This window comes from Sceloporus undulatus, chromosome 3 (assembly GCF_019175285.1).
Source record: "Sceloporus undulatus isolate JIND9_A2432 ecotype Alabama chromosome 3, SceUnd_v1.1, whole genome shotgun sequence".
NCBI classification, from domain to species: Eukaryota; Metazoa; Chordata; class Lepidosauria; order Squamata; family Phrynosomatidae; genus Sceloporus; species Sceloporus undulatus.
In genome coordinates, this window is record NC_056524.1 from 272922163 (window position 1) to 272943029 (window position 20867).

The 20867-nt window shown below is 42.0% G+C and overlaps 1 protein-coding gene across 1 annotated transcript in view; it reads left to right on the forward strand.

The window, feature by feature from the left end:
• CHRND (cholinergic receptor nicotinic delta subunit) overlaps positions 1-19961 on the forward strand; it is a 29003-nt gene extending 9042 nt beyond the window's left edge. Inside the window, exons 6-12 of the mRNA XM_042460700.1 lie at positions 786-928; positions 1902-2102; positions 5260-5371; positions 9909-10023; positions 12328-12538; positions 16630-16748; positions 19417-19961. Of these exons, the coding sequence (XP_042316634.1) occupies positions 786-928; positions 1902-2102; positions 5260-5371; positions 9909-10023; positions 12328-12538; positions 16630-16748; positions 19417-19599 (1084 nt within the window). The 3' untranslated portion in view covers positions 19600-19961. The remainder of the gene's footprint in view (positions 1-785; positions 929-1901; positions 2103-5259; positions 5372-9908; positions 10024-12327; positions 12539-16629; positions 16749-19416) is intronic.
• The last annotated feature ends 906 nt before the right edge of the window (positions 19962-20867 follow it).

The window sequence follows — 20867 nt, forward strand, 5'->3', positions numbered from 1 at the left end:
GGGGGTGATGAAAATGTAGGCTATACTTGGAGTCCTGCTTTCTAACACCCACCAAGAGCCATCTGAAGCCTCCAGACCCACAATTTCTTTTTGTAGAAGATCAGCCAAACCAAACCAAGCACCTGTACCCCAAACCACCACAAAAATATGTTGGTTTGAATCTCTTTACTCCCTACTATCCTTCCCCAACATCTGCTCATACATGGTTGTACTGATTCCCAGAACTGAAAGTGACATGATTTCTCTTCTGGTTGTGCCAGGAGTGATCATACGGGGGCAGGGGGGCATTTTTGTCTTGTGCATCATGCATCCCATGTGGACAGGTGTGAGTATGGCAAGACTCGTCCCCCAGCCCTCTCCCTTTTAGTGAGCTGTGCATAAACTCATTTGTTCATTTTCTAGCAACTGAAGTAAGTTGAAGACAAAGGGGGAGGAGAAGAGAGGAACTGGGACATTTTAAAGCATCTGAAAAAGTGGGATGGCAGAGGCATAATCAGGACTGTCTCTGCCAAATCTGGACAAGTGGAGGTTATGTGCTTAGTCGACCTGCCATGCTCCCACTGTTTTCTTCTGTAGTCAGTGTGTTATGTATTGGACTCTTGTTTGCTTTTAAAGTGTGTTGTATGTGGAAAGTACTGCTTTCCAAGGGCTTTCTCAATGGCAATCAGTTTTAAATTTAAGTCTGTTAAAAGGTGGTTTAGAATGCATTAGGGAGAGAAAAGGGATGTTTAGCAGCCTTTGCAACAGTGATCTTTGATAATTGGACTTCTGTTTGCCTTTACCAGCTCCTTGATGTACAATGCCAACGAGATCAACTTGGAGGTCAAGACAGAAAAAGAGTTGGAGGAGCAAATGGAGGGGGAAGAAAAGAAGCCCTCCAAATCTTATCTGGTGGAATGGATCGTCATTGACCCAGAAGGCTTCACCGGTAGCAGAGGGGAAGGAGACGACCGAGTTGTGGCTTAAGATTTGGGTTGTTATTGTGTGCCTTCAAGTTGGAAGAGACCCCAAGGGCCATCCAGTCCAACCCCATTCTCCCATGCAGGAAATCTCAATCAAAGCATCCCCAACAGATGGCCATTCAGCCTCTGTTTAAAGACCTCCAAAGAAGGAGACTCCACCAATCTCTAAGGAGCATCTTCCACTATTGAATAGCTCTTACTGTTTTCCTAATATTGAGGTGGAATCTCTTTTCCTGTAGCTTGCATCCATTGTTCCGGGTACTACAATGGATGTTCATTATCAGAACTAAACAGCAAGTGTTAACCTTGCCTAATTTAACTGCACACATTTTCAATTCCCATTCATTATGATGAATAAACACAGTTGCCCCTCTCACTCACATACTGCCCCTTCTTTCTTCTAACAGACAAATTCTTCTCACAGGAATTACCTTGAAGAGGCTTGAATCATGCCTGCCTCCTCTCTAAAGTTATTTCACCATCTGTGGCTGTCTCTGGAGTAGCTGCTCTACTTTATAACCCATCCCATAAGCATCCCAATACTTTATGGAAGGAGAAGTGCATTTGCAACTCCTGACAATCTATCTCTATGAATCTATCTCTGGACTAGATCTATACTTATTGAATAAAGGTTTACTATGTTTTAACTATGGAAACCCGAATTTTTGAACTTGATGTCCTGCCCGACTTGACATTGCTCCAAATGGTGACTGGATGTGACACCACTTCACTTTCTGCCACTGTTTTGAAGAGGAAACAGAATGCATTGGGGAATGCTCTTAATAGGGGTGCAGGTCCCATTGGTTTGGGAGAAAAATTAGCCATTGATCCACACCGTTGTTTGCTCTTCCCTATGGAGACAATCCCTATCCATTGCTCAGTGCACTCCTTGATTGATTGATTGATTTCTTTCTCTTCTTTTGTCTTGCTCATCCCCAGAGAATGGCGAATGGGAGATCATTCACAGACCAGCCCGCAAGAACATTGACCCAAGTTTCCCTCGGGACAGCAACAAGCACCAAGACATCACCTTCTACCTCATCATCAAGCGGAAGCCCCTCTTCTACATCATCAACATTGTCACCCCCTGCATCCTCATTGCCTTCATGACCATCCTGGTCTTCTACCTGCCTGCTGACAGTAAGCAAAGTCCCTTGCCTGCTCCTCCCCACAAGGGCTGAAGCTTGCAATTACATGTGGGACATCCTAGTCCTAGGCATGATATAAGGTCTATGAGGACCAACAACTTACCTACAGCGACGGGATGTCCCTATATACCATATGATATACCCTACAAGGCTGCTATATTAGTTTTCTATGACCACTGATGAAAACGCTCCAGTTGAAACGTGTTTGGTCTCTGCTTTGTATTTCTTAACTGTAATGGACATACTGTGTTATCCCTTTTAATTTGGTCTCTGTTGTGCACTCCCCAACCGAATGGACATACTGTGTTTTCTCTTTTAATTCCATTCTGAGAGGCACAAAGGAACTGGTATTTTGTGTGCTTGATACCTCCTTATGGGATTTGCAGTTCCCTAGCCCAGTACTGACTGGTCAAACTAGCCTTGTGTTTGTTAGGGCATGGCTCACAGGCCAGAACAAGCCTTTTTGTATTCAGGATAGCATATACTCTTTGCTTTGTAATTTCTTTTAATATCTTTTCAGCATTCTAGTGCAACATATTGTTTTAATAAAATAGCTGCGTTTTCTATTTTTATCCCCCCTAAACGTTTTGTCCACCCACTTGCTTGTTTCAGTTTAGGGCACTACCTCCCAGTTTTCCCTTGTTGTTGATGTGTGCCTACAAGTTGTTTCCAATTTATAGTGACCCCATTTGAACAGTGTCATAGGCCGATATCACACGACGGGTTTTGCAGCTCCAGTCCGAAGTCACTCCTGGTCCAACCATGCGAATTCACGTAAAACGTGATGTATTATCTCACGCAATTGCTTTCTATGGGGGGTCGTTCCAAGGCAGATCCAAAGTCAATCCAAAGTGACTCCTGATTTTTGTGAATTCGGAAACAAGCAAATTCACAAAAATTGTTTTCAAGCTCACTTCACTTTCAATCCAAATTGTTCTGGTGTGGAATGCAACTTTGCTTCCATTCTGGTACACCCCCCAAACCTCCAAGGTGGCAAATTTCCCATGATGCAGCGTTGCAATTTTGCTCCATTTGCTTCCGGTGCTCCTTCAAGAACGGGGGGCACAGAGGGGGTGATGGGAGGCTGGGGGAGAGGTGGCAGGGAGAGGAATAACCTGGTTTGACACTGCGTTACCTCTTTCTTTGGCTCAAGGCTATGGAATTCTGGGAGTTGGAGTTTGTTGCTCCGCTCTGGGCCCCACAACATACTCCAACTCCCAGAAATCCATAGGCTTGAGCCAAGGGCGCCAGAACAAACTTCAACTCCCAGAATTCCATAGCCTTGAGATGGGAGCAACGGAAGGGACGATCGGAGGCTGGAGGGAGAGGTGACAGGAACAATTCACATGAGGGTTGCATTCACATGAAACTGGAACCAGGCAGTGGCCCCCTTCTTCACCCCAGAAGTGCTAAGGTTCAGGATGCCTTCAGGGCCCCAATGAGCATGTGCAAGGGTCTCAATTCGAATAGTTGAATCCGCATGGTATGTACCGGTGTGGTAATTCAAAGTGCTCTCACTCCACTTTGACTCAGGAATGACCACAATTCTGTTCTTCATGTGAAATAATTAATCCTGTGAATTGCCTTAGATTCGAATTAATAATAATAATAATAATAATAATAATAATAATAATAGGTTTTATTTATATACCGCCCAATCACTGGGAATCCGAGCGGTTTACAACAGAGGGGATAATAGACAGTTCCCTGCCCTCAGGCTTACAATCTAAAAGACACGACACAAAAGGAGAAAGGAATGGTGGTGGGGGGGGATCAGGTCCAGCATTCTTCTCTCCCTCTGAGGCCTGGAACAAGGCAGGTGGACTGGAGGCAGGGCTCTTCTTCTTCCAGGCAGACAGTTGGAGCTTGCCTGCTAGCCTGCCTCTCTCTCCCTCAAGATGGAAGATAAAGGGAGGGCTTGGCTTCTTCCAGGCAGACAGTTGGAGCTAGCCTGCCTCTCTCTCCCTCAAGATGGTGGATGAAGGGAGGGCTTGACTCTGCTTCCCCTTCCCTTCAGATTTGCTTTGGATTTTAGTTCAAATTTCACATGTGATAAACTCCATTGAATCATTGTTGGCAGAGACCATAAGGTCCATCCAGTTAGAGTTGCCATATTCCAGTCCTTCATATCCAGGCATCTAATTTGCATGTTATGCAAAGTATTACAACTATGGATATTACAAATCTACATTCGGATTATGCAAATTCAACACATTAATCACTGCACTTTTTGTACCATTATGTTTCAAGCTCAGTACTGGTACCAAGTGGGGGTCATGGGCCACACACCCATCAGCATTGCCTCCAGCTCCCCTGCCATTTGACACTTCCACACATCAAATTGTGAATCCAGAAACCTCTGGATGGGGTTGAAGTCTGCCATTACATTTAATTTCATAAGTGCCTTCAAATCACATGTTGATTTTCTCATGACTGTTTGGAAATGAACTTTCACTGTGTTGCTTTGCCCTAGGCACAAGCTGCCAACAACACAACACAAGATGTTTGCCTCTTTTCCTTGCCTGCCTTCAGGGCTTGTCAGGGAGGAGGGAATGGACCAATGCAACCACTGTGTAGTTGCAACTGGCGCCTGCAGGGTAGGAAGAGGCTGCCACCAGAGAATGACTTCTTCATCGCCACTGCTAAATTTTAACCGATGCATTAGCCTGTGATGAAATTCAAATCTGGAATTTACTGCTTTAAGTGGTCCAGCTGGCCAGGATATTTTTTAGTCCCTTCAATGCACGATTCTCTAGGTTTTCTGGGACAAATGGCAAGCCTACCTCCAGTCCAATTCCACAATCAAAGCACTCCAAACTGATGGCCATCCAGCCTTTGTATAAAAACCTCCAAAGAAAGAGACTCCACAACATTTCTGGGGCAGTGTATCCTACTGTCAAACAATTCTGTTAGGAAGTTCTTCCTAATGTTTAGGTGGAATCTCCTTTCCTGTAGTAGCATCCTTCTATTGCACCATTGAGAGTGGCAGCAGGATTACTGGTGAGCCCCCTCCGATGAACTGTCCTTTAACTCCTCCATTCCTTTTCTCAACTGGGTAATGGCAGAAGCTTCACTGGCTCTGAGACACCAGAGACTCTGGTCTTTGTAGGGTAGGCTGTGTCACACTTGTCTATCTTTCTGCTTTCCAGGTGGGGAGAAGGTGACCATGGCTATCTCCATCCTGTTGGCTCAGTCTGTCTTCCTGCTGCTGATCTCCCAGCGTCTGCCAGCCACCTCCTTTGCCATCCCTCTCATTGGCAAGTAAGTCTTGCTCTGTGCAAGATTTTAAAAAAGAACCTGCTTCCAGGCCCTTCCATTTCCAGTTGGCTAGCAAGGAAGCAGAGCTTTCTGGGGTCTTTCATATGGTTTTTTAAAAAAGTATCCTCATATTCTGCAAGTCTCCCAGAAACCTGCAGTGAAGTCCCCCATGGTGTTAATGCATGCTTCTTGTGGGTTTGAACTGGTGCAAATGTGAGTGTGTACAAGTAGGTTGATTCAGTGCTAAACTAACCATCCCTCCGGCAGCGGAAGTGAGGATTTTTGACATGGCCTTCTTGGTGGTGGGATCCTTGTTCACCGTTCTAGGAGGATAATCTCTCTCTTGCCCTGTTGCCAGGTTCCATAAAGCAAACAATTATTCTTATTATTATTATTAAACTTTATTTCTAAAGCGCTATAACAATGGCCTTTTAGGTTTGCCCTTGCACACAGCAACCAGGACATTTCTTTTTGCTTCTCTTACTTCAATGTCTCCATAATGTGGCTATATTTGTAAAATTATTTTAGGTGGAATTTCTTGCATCTGCCCTCTTTTGACTATTTTAAATGGTTATTCAAGGGCAGTGAAGGGCCTTCAGAGGAGCGAAAAGCATAGGGTATAACCATTTGAATGCATATAAATTGGAAGTCAAAGGTCTTGTTTTTTTTTTAATTTTTAAATTTTATTAAATATTAAAAACATACAATAAAGATAAAAAAAATTCCATATACCAAATATAATCTAAAATAGAAATATACGGTAAGTATTACAGTGTTCTCCTCCCTCCTTCCCAACTTCCTTGATTACTGACTAATTTCTAACATTATCTACTATTTTCCCTACTGAACTCTAAATAGTCCTATTACTTCTGTTGATTCTTTCAAATTGTCTTGAATAAAATATTCTTCATAGCCTTCCGTATTAACGACTATTCATTATCCCTGTTTTTACTTAGCCAAATAGACTCTAAATGTTTCCTCTTATCTAATTTTTATATACCCGCAATTAATATCACAACCCTAGTTATAATTATAATTTTAAAGTAATCGAAAATAATAATAATAATAATAATTATTATTATTATTATTATTATTATTATTATTTCACCGAGAAATAACTAACTTTACAGCAACATTACCATCATATATCTGTCTATCACCTAAAAAACCATTCCTGTTTTACTCTATACTCTATACATCCTCTATAATAGTATACATCTTATCTTCCTTTAAATTACTCAGATATGTTTTCCAAACCTTCCACTCTTCATAGAAATCTTCCAAAGGTCTGCTTTTCACCAGGTGTGTCCATTTCTCCATCTCATAGATATCCAGCATCTTCCATCTCCAATCCTCTTTTTTCCAGTTCTGAGCGAGAGTCTTCCTGGCTGCAATGACTAGGGCCAGTAATATAATCTTTTCAAAAAATGTTCATATTCTGTATCTTCTTCCATCATATTTAAGAGATAGAACTTAACAGTCGGTCCTCCCTTTAATCCAAAGATTTTTCTCATCTCTATATGTATATCTTTCCAAAATTTCCTTACAATGGGGCAATTCCACCACATCTGTAGGTAGCTTCCTACCTCTTTACTGCATTTCCAAGAAAGATTCCTATTATTTTTAAACATTTTAGACAATCTATGTGGGGTAAGGTACCATCTAAACATGGACTTGTATATACTTCTTTTAGGTCCACACTAATAATTTGTTTGATTTTTCCCTTCCAAAGTTTCTCCCAATGATCTAATTGTATTGTTTCATTTATATCTTTGGCCCATTTTATCCTGAATTCTTTCACCGTTTCTGATTCCAATTCATACTCTAATATTAATCTATATAGGTTTGAAATTTGTTTCTGTGGATTTTTAATTATCCTTTCAAATTTTAAATCTCCTTCCCCAATTCCTCCTTCCCTCAAATCGATATGAAACGCTCTTGAATTTGTCTATAAGAGAACCAATTACTGTACATACCCTCCAAATACAAATCTTCTTGTGATTTCATTGCCCTTTTACCCTCAGTCTGCTTTGTAATCTCATTGTATGTCACCCAGCCCTCCTTTTTATATTGTTCCCTACCAAAGATAGCTTCGTTTGATGATGTCCACAATGGAACTCTAGGGCACCATTTTTTCCTATATTTTGACCAGACCTTAAACAGCGATTTTCTGATAATATGATTATTAAAATTACTATCTACCTTTTGTTTATCATATACTAAATATCCATGCAGGCCAAATTTTAAATCAATTTTTTCCAAATTCAAATTTCTTCTATTTTCCAATCTTATCCAATCTAACATCCAATCGAGAGCACAAGCTTGGTAATACCATTTGAAATTGGATAATGCCAATCCCCCTTTATCCACCGAATCATATAATATTTTCATTTTTATTCTGGGCTTTTTTCCATTCCATATAAATTTAGATAAGTCCCTTTCCCACTGTCTAAATGGCATTTCACTAACTATTATAGGGAGACTTTGAAAGAAGAAAATCATTCTTCTTCAAATGTGTCCAATATTAATTCCTTACTTTCTACTGGGTTTGCTATCGTTAGCACTAAATCATCAGCGTAAGCTCTTACCTTATACTCCTCTTTTTTCAATTTAAAGCCTTGATTCAGTTTATTTTCTCTAATATTATTAAGTAACACTTCCAATATTACAATAAAGAGGAGCGGAGAGAGTGGACATCCTTGTCTCACTCCTCTGTTTACCATACAGCTATTCGTTCTTTCGTCATTTACCCAAATTCTAGCTTCTTGTCTTTCATAAATTGCTTCAATCCAGTTTTGAAATACCAAACCCACATCCATTTTTTTCAGTAATTCAATCAGAAATTGCCAATATACATTATCGAACGCTTTTTCTGCATCAATAAATATAAGAGCCAATTTCTTATCTATATTTTTTTCATGAATCTCAATTAAATTAATTAAATTTCTTATGTTATTTTTAATCATTCTGTTTGGTAGGAAACCGGACTGATCTTTTTGAATCCGATTAGTTAGAACACTTTTTAATCTTTCTGCCAAAATTGTTACAAATAGTTTATAATCTGTATTCAATAATGCAATCGGCCTATAATTTTTAAGCAATGTTCCATCTTTTCCTTCATTTGGGATCAGGCTTATATCTGCTTGGGTCCATGTTTGTGGTATCCCACCCCTCAGAATTTCATTTAATATGTGTAATAATGGTTCTTTGAGATACTCGTGACATTTTTTATAGTATTCATTCGTGAAACCGTCTGGAGCTGGAGTTTTCCCTGACTTACTTTTTTTTATTGCATCGACCAATTCGTTTAAAGTAATCGGGTTATTCAAAATTTCTTTCTGTTTTTCTGTAAACTGTACAATATTTGCAAATCCAAATAGCTTTTAATCTTTGACGGGTCTACTTTTGGATATTTAAATAATTCTGCAAAATACTCTAATACTTTTTTCTTCAATTTATTTTGACTTGTAATTATCTTATCTCCCTCTTTAATCATTGAGATGGTTCTTTTAGATTTTTCTTTTTTTAATTGATATGCCAGTAATTTACCCGGTTTATTTGCTGTTTCAAAATATTTTTGTTTTAAAGTTTTCAATTTCTTTTCCATTTCTTCTACCAAAAACAATGATATTTGTTTCTGCAGATATTTAACTTCTTTCTTGGTGTTTGCATCATTTGGATATTTTTTCAATTCCTTTTCTTTGTTTTGTAGTTGCAAGTTCAAATATTTCAATTTTTCTTCTTTTTTCTTTTTTACCTCCGAGGCTTTTTAAATTTTTTATTAGTTCATTTTCAGTAGCGGAAGTCAAAGGTCTTGTAAAGCAGTACTTCAGTTTTAAAAAATCCAAGTTTCAGAAGTCGAACAGACAAGCTTTATTCAGAAAACTAAAGATGTTCACAGCAAACATATGTTGTCAGAACTGAAATAACAGTAGTTACACAGTGTAATAAAAGCACATAGCAATCCAGACTTTGGAATGGGCTTTCACATTTCTATGGTACAGACAGGTGGTGCCACAGCAGGTGTACCGTTTAGAGTGGCTTCTTTTTGGTGGCGCCATAAGGGGGAAAGGCACCGCCATGATGCCACTTCCTGGAAGTGATGTCTGGACGCTGCGTGGCGGCGATATCATCATGGCGGCCACTGTGTGGACAGGAGGCTGGCATGATGACAGAGTCCATATGCACTAGGGTTCTGGAGTGTGTGGTTGGTGTGCACTCTGGAACCCTAGAATTGGCACTGCCCTTCTGTACCGGGCCTAAATCTTCTAATTCCCAAGGACATCATTCCTTTCTTCTCTGTATCACCTGTTCCCATGGGACTGATCTTGATGGCTTCTGGCATGATCTCACTTCCCCATACATCTACTCACTAACTGCCCCATGAATGTTAAACAACCAGCATCATCTAAAGCAGAGCATATCCCACCATCTAGTATTAACAATACTACAAGCATGGCAAAATCTATAGGTAGCAAACACAGGAAACTCTTATCCTGACACCAACCCTTAATAGGGCATGATTGTCCATCCCTGGCAGGTACCTGCTGTTTGTTATGCTACTTGTTACAGCAGTTGGCGTGTTGTGCGTCGTGGAGCTGAATGTCCATTTTCGAACACCTAGCACCCACAGGCTTTCCAGTTGGACCAAAGAGGTGAGTTCATTGCGGTTCATCGATTAAATTGTACGTTTCTGTTTCTCTCCACTGAGAAGCCAGCAAGGAGGGCATTGAAGAATGGGAGAGCTGCCACACTCCCATGCTGTGTACCAAGAGAAAATTACCAGTGCTATTAAGAAATACATGTAATTATGTAAATCCCAACAAAAAAATGTCTTTTGGAACTACAATGTGTGGCTAATTTTGGATACTGATATACAAGCAAAACCAAGAGTCTGTTGTTTTGTTAAAAGTGGGCTGGACTGTCATCCTGGAAACACTTACAAGAGATATGGGCATTTAAAAAAGAATTTGTTCCTGGGTGTCTATTCTCCCATTCAGAAGGTCCTTCATTTGACTCTTCTCCACTACATACACTCTTGATATTCAGAATGGGTTGAATTTTCTTTTCTTTACTTTGGCACATTACAGAGCACCGAAAAGCGGCGCTCTGCCTGCACCGTCATTAGCTGCACCGAGAAGCCCCAGCAGCCAAACCGCGAGGCTTCCTGGCGCAGCTAAAAAGAAGCGCCAAAATGGGGCTTCTTCTTGCGTCGCGGCAATGATGTGACGAGGCGCCAATGGCGCACTTGACGCGTCATTTTCGTGATGCTACGTGTGGACACTAAGCGTCCGGCACGTAAAAATGGCCACGCCCATGTGTATAGGGCACAGCCATTTTTACGACCCCGTCACGTGCTAGGGGTGAGGCCAGTATGGACACTAGGTCCTCGACCAACCCCTAGCACATGATGGGGGCGCCACAAAGGCCCGTGCGGAACGGGCCTTTCTTTCTTTTTGTTGAGAGAGAGAGAGAGAGAGAGAGAGAACAGCAATACAGAGCTGATCATATAACATTTGTTCTGAAGTCCCTCCATTGGCTGCCAATTAGTTCTTGAGCAAGGTCCAAGGTGTTGGTGATTACCTTGAAAGCCCTACACGGCTTGGGTCCAGCATACTTAAGGGAACGCCTTCTTCCGGATTGTCCGTCCTGCGCATTGAGGTCCTCAAAGAAGAACCTACTTCAACCAAAAAGAGCTAGGCTAGCCCCGGTCACCCAAAGAGCCTTCTCTACTGCTGCTCCGAAGTTGTGGAAGGACCTGCCGGAGGAGATCCACACATTTCTACTCTTGCAGCCTTTAAGAAGGCTCTTAGGATGGATCTCTTCTGGCAGGCCTTCACAACCTAGTTAACAAACTCTACCTTCCTCTCCCTGTTTATGAGTATGATTTCAACTGTGATTTATGTCTCTCCGCCCACCAAATTTTTCCTGCAACTTTAAGCTAATTGTATTTTATTGTTTTTAACTCTGGTTATTTAATTGTAGTTTTACCATCAGGATGGAGGGGGGGGGGGTTGAGTAGGGATTAATTTTGTATTTTATTGTATTTTTAAATGTATTTTTACTGTTGTAACCCACCCGGATTCTTTGTGATTGAGCGGGCTATAAATTATTGTTGTTGTTGTTGTTAACATACATTTAAACACATTAAACACCAAAACACTAGCATTTTTTTATTATCCTGACCACCACCAGAAAATACTTGAATTAAAAATATTTTTTTTAAAAAAATTCCACAGCTGTTAGCAGAGCTTACAATAATTGCTTTACAAACACAAATGATCTGGGACAGCAAAGGATGTCTCTTTCGGGTTTAATTTTTATTTATTTATTTAGGTTTCAAAAAGGCATTGATTCATGCAGATCACTAACTAAGGTGTAAGTGCCCATTTGGCTCCACTATGTGTCCAAATGCCAAGGCTGGGTATCCATTTGGACTGGGGTTCTTAAACCTTTCTTTATGAAGGACCCTTTGATATGTTTTATGTTGCCATGCACCTCCAAGGCTTAACTCAAGATTTAAAACACTAAAGTGCATCAGACACTGTACTTACTATGCACATTGTCTTCTCGTGCATAGATAAGGAACTTTCCAACCAGTTTTTGTTAGGGTTTCCTAACCAGGAATGGTAGTTTTAGGAGATTATCGCACCTGCAAATCTTGCCAGGATAGAAGCAGGATTGAAAAGTCAAAACCAGATGCTATTGCATGCAGCCGAGGCTGGGCGAGTGCAACCTGTCTGCAGCCCAGATCCCAGCTGCGCTTATCCGGGAACCTTTCAAAAACCGGAGCTTGCTGGGGTCTGGGCTGCAGACACCTTGCACTTGCCCAGCCTTGGCTGAGTGCAATAACACCCGCTTTTGACTTTTCAATCCGCATCTATCCCAGTGGGATTTTCAGATGCGATAATCTCATATCTTCACTTACCCCTCCCCTGTAATGTCCCCTTGTTCCACAGTTCTTTCTGGAGACCCTTCCTCGCCTCTTGCACATGTCCCAGCCGGATGACAGTGAGCCTGAGCCCCGGGATGGCCTGCTGATCCGACGTAGCAGCTCCGTTGGCTATATAACCAAGGCAGAGGAATATTTCACCGTCAAGTCCCGCAGTGAGCTCATGTTTGAGAAGCAGTCAGAGAGACATGGCTTGGCCAGCCGGATCACGCCTGCAAGTGAGACAAGATGAATGGAGGAGGAGGAGGAGAAGTCCAGTAGTGATTTTAAGCCATTCAGCGTAGAATGGATATACAGTATGCACAATATGTTTGCCTGATCAGTGATGAACAAGTGCGTGTGTGTGCGTGTGGTGATAAGGTCAAGTCAACAGATAAGGGGTAGGTTAAGAATGGGAAGGGCAGCCATGAAAACTCTAGGAAAGATCCTAAAGAGTAAAGATATGCAACTGAGCACAAAAGTTAGACTCGTCCATGCCATGGGATTCCCCATCACCATGTACGGATGTGAGAGTTGGACAGTAAACAAAGCAGATATAATAATAATAATAATAATAATAATAATAATAATAATTTTATTTATATCCCGCCTCTTCCCATAGGATTGATAGGATTGACACATAAAATGCAATACAACTCTAATACAATACAATACAATACAATACAGTACAATACAATATAAATAATCCCCCTCCTCCCTTCCTTACATATATATCAAAAATATCTAAATATAACTATGGCCCCATACAGACAGGCCAAAATAAAACTGCTTTGGGTCACTTTGAGGTATGCTGCTTAAATGATGCATGTGTCCTAAGAGTCCAGAAGCCACGCCAAAGCCATGCTTCAGTCCTTATCTTTGGCGCAGCTTCTGGACTCTTAGGATGCCAGCATTGTTTAAACAGCATATCTCAAAGTGACCAAATGCAGCTTTATTTTGGCCTGTCTGTATGGGCCCTATGATAAAATATAAAATAAATCATTAAAACCATTAATTAAAGCAATCAAGACAGGAATAAGCGAAGATGTTGGATAACCAGTAGGGAGGTGACTGAGTGTGTTTTTCAGGGAAGGCTTGTCAGAAGAGATCTGTCTTGATGGTCTTTTTAAAGATAATTAACTCATTGGAGATGTGGTGCTGGAAAAGAGTGCTGAGAATACCATAGACAGCCAAAAAGACAAACCAATGGGTCCTTGAACAGATCAAGCCTAAAATATCCTTACATGCCAATATGATAAAATGGAGGCTATCATACTTTGGCCACATCATGAGAAGGCACAACTCATTAGAAAAAACAATAATGTTGGGAAAAGTGGAGGGAAGTAGAAAGAGGGGAAGACCACACACCAGACGGATGGACTCAATGAGACAGATCATGGGCACGATGCCATAAAATTTAAACAGAGAAGAGGAAGAAAGGGAGTCTTGGAGATGTCTCATCCACAGGGTTGGCATGAGGATATCTTGATTTCAGTAAGGTTGACAAAGTTCCCCATGATATTCTTGCAAACAAGCTTGTAAAATGTGAGCTAGACAAGGCAACTGTTACATGGATTTGTAACTGGTTGACCGGCCGAACCCAAAGGGTTCTCAATAATGGCTCCTTTTCATCCTGGAGAGAAGTGACCAGTGGGGTCCCACAGGGCTCTGTCCTGGGCCCAGTGCTATTCAACATCTTTATCAATGACCAGGATGACAGAATTGGGGGGGATACTTATCAAATTTGCAGATGACACCAAATTAGGAGGAGTAGCTAATACTCCAGAGGACAGGATCAACATTCAGAATGACCTGAATAGACTAGAAAGCTGGGCCAAAGCTAACAAAATGAAATTTAACACGGAGAAATGTAAGGTATTGCACTTAGGGCAGAAAAATGAAATGCACAGATATAGGATTATGGGGGACACTTGGCTGAATGAGATTTATATGTGTGAAAGGGATCTAGGAGTCCAAGTAGACCATAAGTGGAACACGAGTCAACAGTGCAATACAGCAGCTAACAGCCCAGTGCTGAAGTCCCCCAGTTCAAGCCTCATCTGATAGTGTTTAGATCAAGGGAAGTAATACTGCCACTGTATTCTGCTTTGGTCAGAATACTGGAATACTGTGTCCAGTTCTGGGCACCACAATTCAAAAAGGACATTGAGAAACTGGAGGGTGTCCAAAGGAGGGTGACTAAAATGGTGAAAGTTCTGGAAACCATGCCCTATGTTCTCCAGGATGTTTAGCCTGGAGAAAAGAAAGTTAAGAGGTGATATGATAGCCCTGTTTAAATATTTGAAAGGATGTCATATTGAGGAGGGAGCAAGCTTGTTTTCTGCTGCTCCAGAGAACAGGACCCAATGGAGCAATGGATGCAAGCTACAGGAAAAGAGATTCCACCTCAACATTAGGAAGAACTTCCTGACAGTAAGGGCTGTTTGACAGTGGAACAAACTCCCTCAGAGTGTGGTGGAGTTTCCCTCCTTGGAGGTCTTTAAGCAGAGGCTGGATGGCCATCTGTTGGGGATGCTTTGATTTAGATTTCCTGCATGGCAGAAGAGGGTTGGACTGGATCAGGGCCCTTGTGGTCTCTTCCAACTATGATTCTATGAGTTGGAATGAACTCAAGGGCATTTAACAACAACAAAAGGCTGTATGAGATAGTAAAGTACTGGGCCAACGAGTGAGTGAACTGGCAGAGAGAGTGAGAGGAGTTTGCTTTCTGCAAAATGGGCATGCTATTGGTACAAAAAGCAGCAGGTTCAAAGGGAAAACATAGCATGAGAGACCCCAAGGGCCATCCAGTCCAACCTCATTCTGCCATGCAGAAAGAGACAATCAATGAGATGTAAGTGCAATCAATCAATAAATGGTCTTAAAACTCTAAAGGCATCCCCTTTCTAAAGGCCAGAGACCCCTCTGCAAAGGCGGTTGGAGAGATGAGCCGGTTTTAACTGGAAATTCCAAAGGAGAGCACCAATGCAAAGAGGATTTGTTGCTGATGGAGGGAGCAGTGGCATTCAAAGTACAGTAAAGCCCAAAGATCACAAAGTGGTGGCAGTGATGAGCAGGACACTGAGTTCCTTCTTATGGCTTCTTCATTACCTTTCAACAGCATGGTGGCTCAAGCAGGGACCAGGTCCAGATCTGGAGAGTGTGAAGTCCATGCATTTATGGGGTTGACAGAAGGCTCACTGTCCTAGCAAATATATCATTCTGAAATGTATCACCCTAGAAACCTAAGAAGCAATGTGCTTAGTTCTGCATGACCTACCTTCAAAGACTAGTGAGGTGTGGGGAGTGTAGATAGCCTTGGGTGACACCAGGGTTTGTGTGTGTACACCCGGTAGGACAATACACCCTGTGGGACTGGCACAGTTCCTTTCTTGCTTTCCCAGCAGCCATGCCAGACCCCAAATGACCCTCTGAAGACTGCAACTCCACCCCTTCAAGTAGCTGCTGCTGCTGCTTGTGGGGGGCAGTGCCTTCCATTTGGGGGCACCAGAACCGAAACAGCTCTCCAGAGGGCACAGCATTGCTCCCTCTCAGCCATAGGTGAAGCCTTGGGAGCTCATCAGGCCCCTCCATTGTACCCCATACTGGGTGACCCCAAACAGAGGAACGCCAGTAATAAATGATAAAAAGGTGTTGGTCAGTACCTTTAAAGCCCTCCATGGCTTGGGCCCAACGTACTTAAAGGATCGCCTCCTTCTATACAATCCGCCCCATACCCTCAGCTCCTCTGGGAGGAATTTGTTGCAGTCCACAAAGACCAGATTGACGGCAACCTCCCAGAGGACTTTTTCCGCAATCACTCCCACTTTATGGAATGGCCTGCCGGACGAGATCAAATTGCCAATCTTGAGAGCGTCAAGAAGGATCTCTTCCGGCAGGCCTTCCCGGAATAGAACCCGGCCATGTAACGCTCTCCCCACAGACATATATAAGCAAAGACTCTGCCCACCGTTATTTTATTATTGCAGTATTGTTTTTAGATTTTTATTGTCTGTAATTTTAATAGATGGAATTGTTTAATCCTTTTTTAAGAGGGGGAATTGTATATATTGTATTTTTAAAAGTTGTACACTGCTTTGATTGTGGAAACAAAAAGCGGGATATAAATTAAAGTTTTATTTATGTATTTTATTTTTAATAAGGGTCCACCCAACAGGTCTTGGCTCCTTTCAGGTCCCAAAATCCTGGATCTGGGAGCCAAACTCTATTCCCTCTTTCCTTTGTAGCCACTGCCTTCACCCTGCATTTGTGCCTCCCCTTTCCCCATGGATGCCCTCTGCTCACATCTCCTCTCCCCTTGTGTCACTAGGGCCAAACCCCCATGGGACCGATGGCCTGGAGGAACAGCTCTACAATGAGATCAAGCCAGCAATTACAGGAGCCAACTACATTGTGAAGCACATGCGGGACAAGAATGACTGCAGTGAGGTAAGCAGGAGGCATCAGGTTCATTGATTCAGTATCCACACTGCACGAATGCAGCAGTTTAATACCGCTTTAACCTGCCTGTGGAATTTGGGGATTTGAAGTGTTTAGAATCCCCTAGTTCCCCTTCCCCTGAACCTTAACAGCAGAGTTTTCTGGCAGAGGGTTCTAAGTACCTCACCAAACTACAAATTCCAGGAGTCCAAAGTATGGCACCATGACAGATAAAGTGATTTCAGATTGCTATAATGGTAGATTGGATATATTCAAGGTAAGGTGTCAGTTGCTCTATCTTCTTGCATTCAGAAGACTTGCTCCCAGTACCACCTTTTAGTTTTACTCTTCCTTCACTTTTGTTTTTGTTTTACAGAGAATCCAAATGGTGTTGAATTTGTTCCATTGCAAGCCAGTGCTTTCTCTGTCTTTTCCCAGATCTGATCTGCAGCCACCTTTTATTTGGTGCACTGGCCTGTTCAGAAGGGATTGTCAAAGGGCTCTTGAGGCTTTTAAGGCCTATTCTGACTTATTTATTTCAGAGATTTATGATGGAAGAGTGAGTGCATGAAAAAGAACATGGCCACATAGCCCAAAAAACACACCCAAAACTTTAAACAGTGCATGAAACAGTTTTTAAAAAATATTTATTTTGCTTCATTTATATGCTGCCTTTCTCCTAAATTGGACCCAAGGCAGCTCACAAAAGACACTTTAAAACAACAACAGAGATAAAAACAGGATTATAGGAACTCCATTAGGGATGGGAAAGCTCCCCAAACTAAGAGTGCTCCTTTGGCACGGCGTTGTGTGGATGCAGCACTGGAGGAGCGCTGTGATGCTGCGCACTGTGTGATGTGGTGTGCAGCATAACGCCACCATGGGGCGGAGTCAGGGCGTGAATTGTGTGGATGCCATGCCCCAACTCCGCCCTCAGGCCAGCCTTAATGGCCAGTCTGCACATCCCCTTACTTCTCTTTCCTGTTGAAACAATGGAATTAAAAAGCCAAAAGCAATTATGGATTTTGATCTACACTGGCTCCCAGTCAGCTTCTGGGCACAATACAAGGTGTTGGTCATTACCTTTAAAGCCCTACATGACTTGGGCCCGGGTTACTTACGGGAACGCATCTCCCTATACAATCCGCCCCGCACTCTTAGAACAAGTGGGAAGAATCTGCTGGAGGAACCAGCATCCAAACATGTTTTTACTTCCCAAAAAGCATTCAGCATAGCTGCCCATAGACTTTGGAATGGACTCCCAGAGGAGACTCGCCTTATTACATCCTTGGAAATTTTCAAGAAGGCGGTAAAGACAGAGCTCTTTCGCCGCGCATATCCTCCTGACCTCTTATGAAGACTATTGGTATGGAACGAGAGCATCTGATCCTGCGATTGATTGATGTTTCATGTTTCTAGCTGTGGTTTTAATTATGTGGTAATTAATGTTGTAATATTGTAAATGTTTTTAACTCTGTTGTGATCCCACCTCGATCCATCGGGAGAGGCGGGAAGATATAAATAAAAACTATTATTATTATTATAAAAAGGTAATATAATCTTTATCTATATCTGCTTGAAAAGTAACAAAACAATGTACCTATATACTGGACTATAAATTGACCTCATGTATAAGTCAGAAGGCAGGTTTTGGGGCCAAAATTATGGATTTTGATCTGACTTGGGGATAAGTCAAGGGTAAAATCTAGGGGCGTATAAAATCCCAGCAGGTATCATTGTGCTCACACTGAAGACTGGATCAATGAGAGTGTAGAGGATGGTCAGTGCTTTCAGGACAGATTATGCTCTTGCCTTTCACCATAAGGCATATAAGAGTTATGCACAGAACTTACATGGATCCAGTGGAGAAGTCGATTCAGGTTTTTTGGGTCAATTTTTTTATACATGAGTATATACAGTGGCCTCATTCCCACTATCTTTTAAACTGGATCACAAGTCGGTTTGAACTAGTTCAAATGACCCTGGTTCCCACTTGAATCGATTTGGAGAAGGGGGCCACGCACTAGACCCAATTAACCTGCATCTCTTTGATACTGATGTTTTCTGTGTCTTTTTGGATAAATCTATTCTACACAAGTACGAACCAGATGTGGATCGGAATCGATTTAAATTTGCCCTTTGGCTGGCTGGAGCGGATCCATTTTGATCTGATTCATTCATGAATGTGAACCACAAGTGGGTTATTTTACAGGGGAAAAAATGCAATTGGGGCAAATGTAGTGGGAACCATGCTCCGCTGTCGAATCGATCCATTGATTCGGATTGCAAAACACTTTTTTTTATAAGTGGGAATGAGGCCCAATATATAACAAAAGTATTCAAAACCAAAAGATACAAAATGAACAAGAGCAATAATGGCAAACAGACTAATACAAAGCAGCAAATACATCAAATAATATAAACTGCCTTGAATCAGGGTAACACAAAATATAATGCAAAAGAAAAAAGGCTAAGAGACGGTGTGAGAGAGACAGAGAGAGAACACAAGTGAAAGCTAGCCTTCTGAAGGTTCAACAGCTGATGAAGGCAATACACACAGCTGAAGATCATTTCTAGCTCAGTCGCTCACCATTAACCCTCTCATGACTCAAGTTATAAATCTTGTTTGTACTCCAGCATTTCCATCCCTGAGATTTTAATGCGTGTTTGTTTGCAGGAGAAAGACAACTGGAACCGCATTGCTCGCACGGTGGACTACATTTGCTTCCTCCTGGTCACACCAGTCCTGAGCCTTGGCACCTTGTGGATTTTCATGATGGGGTACTACAACCACCCTCCGCCCCTGCCCTTTGAGGGGGATCCTTTCGACTACCGCGAAGAACACAGACGCTACATTTAGAAAGTCAAGACCTCGACTCATGAGCACCTGCATCCCTTCTCCTTACCTGTGAAATGGGACTGTGGCTGGCAGCTGCTTTTCCTAACCACCCCACCCACAAAAGTTTATTTGGAGTGTAACTTATTCCTCCTTTTCTGTGTGCTGTAATAAATACTATCTTTCCCAAGTGGAGGATCCTGGAATACAATCTTGATGGGACAACGTATGAAAGCACAGGCAATGTAATGATATAATGGACAGCAGAGAGGCAGAAGTTGGGACATCGGCAGTTTATCCCGTGAATGCCCTGCAAAAATTGCGTAATTACGCAAAACGATTTCACACAACGTTGCACAAAACCTGCCATTAAAGTGGTCACATGCATCTTTTTTACTTTTAGGATTTCAGTGACAATGCATTTCTGATATTGCTTTATTTACGGAATTGCATATGATAATCATTTGCGGAATTACTCACCATTTTTAGTTTATTTGATGGATGCTTTAAATATGCTTTAATCTCTCTGATGCTGAAATTAGCCCCAGTGTGATAAACTCCCAACACTCAAACCACTATGTCACACTCGCCCTGATGCACACACACCGATAGATGGATGGATAGATAGATAGATAGATAGATAGATAGATAGATAGATAGATAGGCAGGCAGGCAGGCAGGCAGGCAGGCAGGCAGTGTAGCATAGTGGTTGGAGTATACTCTCAAGCCCCTCTTGAAATATCAAAGTATTTGTCACAAATAGGGTTGCTAGCTCTCAGGGCCTGGAGTGGCTTTTCAGTCCTGAAGGCAAGGAAGAGAAGTCTCAAAGGAAGAGCATTCCCTTAAAAAATATGCTTGTGCATGTATTCCTGGTTTGTTAAGGGTTGGTGTGCATGTGCGTGGGTACATTTAAACTAGAAATAATATAATCTATGCATCTCTGGTTGATGCTTACTTATATCAGCAGAGGTTACGCATTACAGTATAATATTGCCCTTCTAGCCTCATCAGGTCTCATCTTCTGTGACTCCATAAGGGGGGCATCCCAAGTTCACAGGTTTTGAAAATCATTTTGTGCCATCTGTAACATTTCTGTTGTTTTTAATGGATGACCAAGAGTGCTCCCAGCTATTTGGACAACTCCCTGCTAGTAATGCTCCAAAGAAATAGGAGGAGTAGCTAATACCCCAAAGGACAAGATCAAAATTCAGAATGACCTTAATTAGAAAGCTGGGCCAAACTCACAAAAAAGAATTTCAACAGGGAGAAATATAAGGTACAGCATTTAGGCA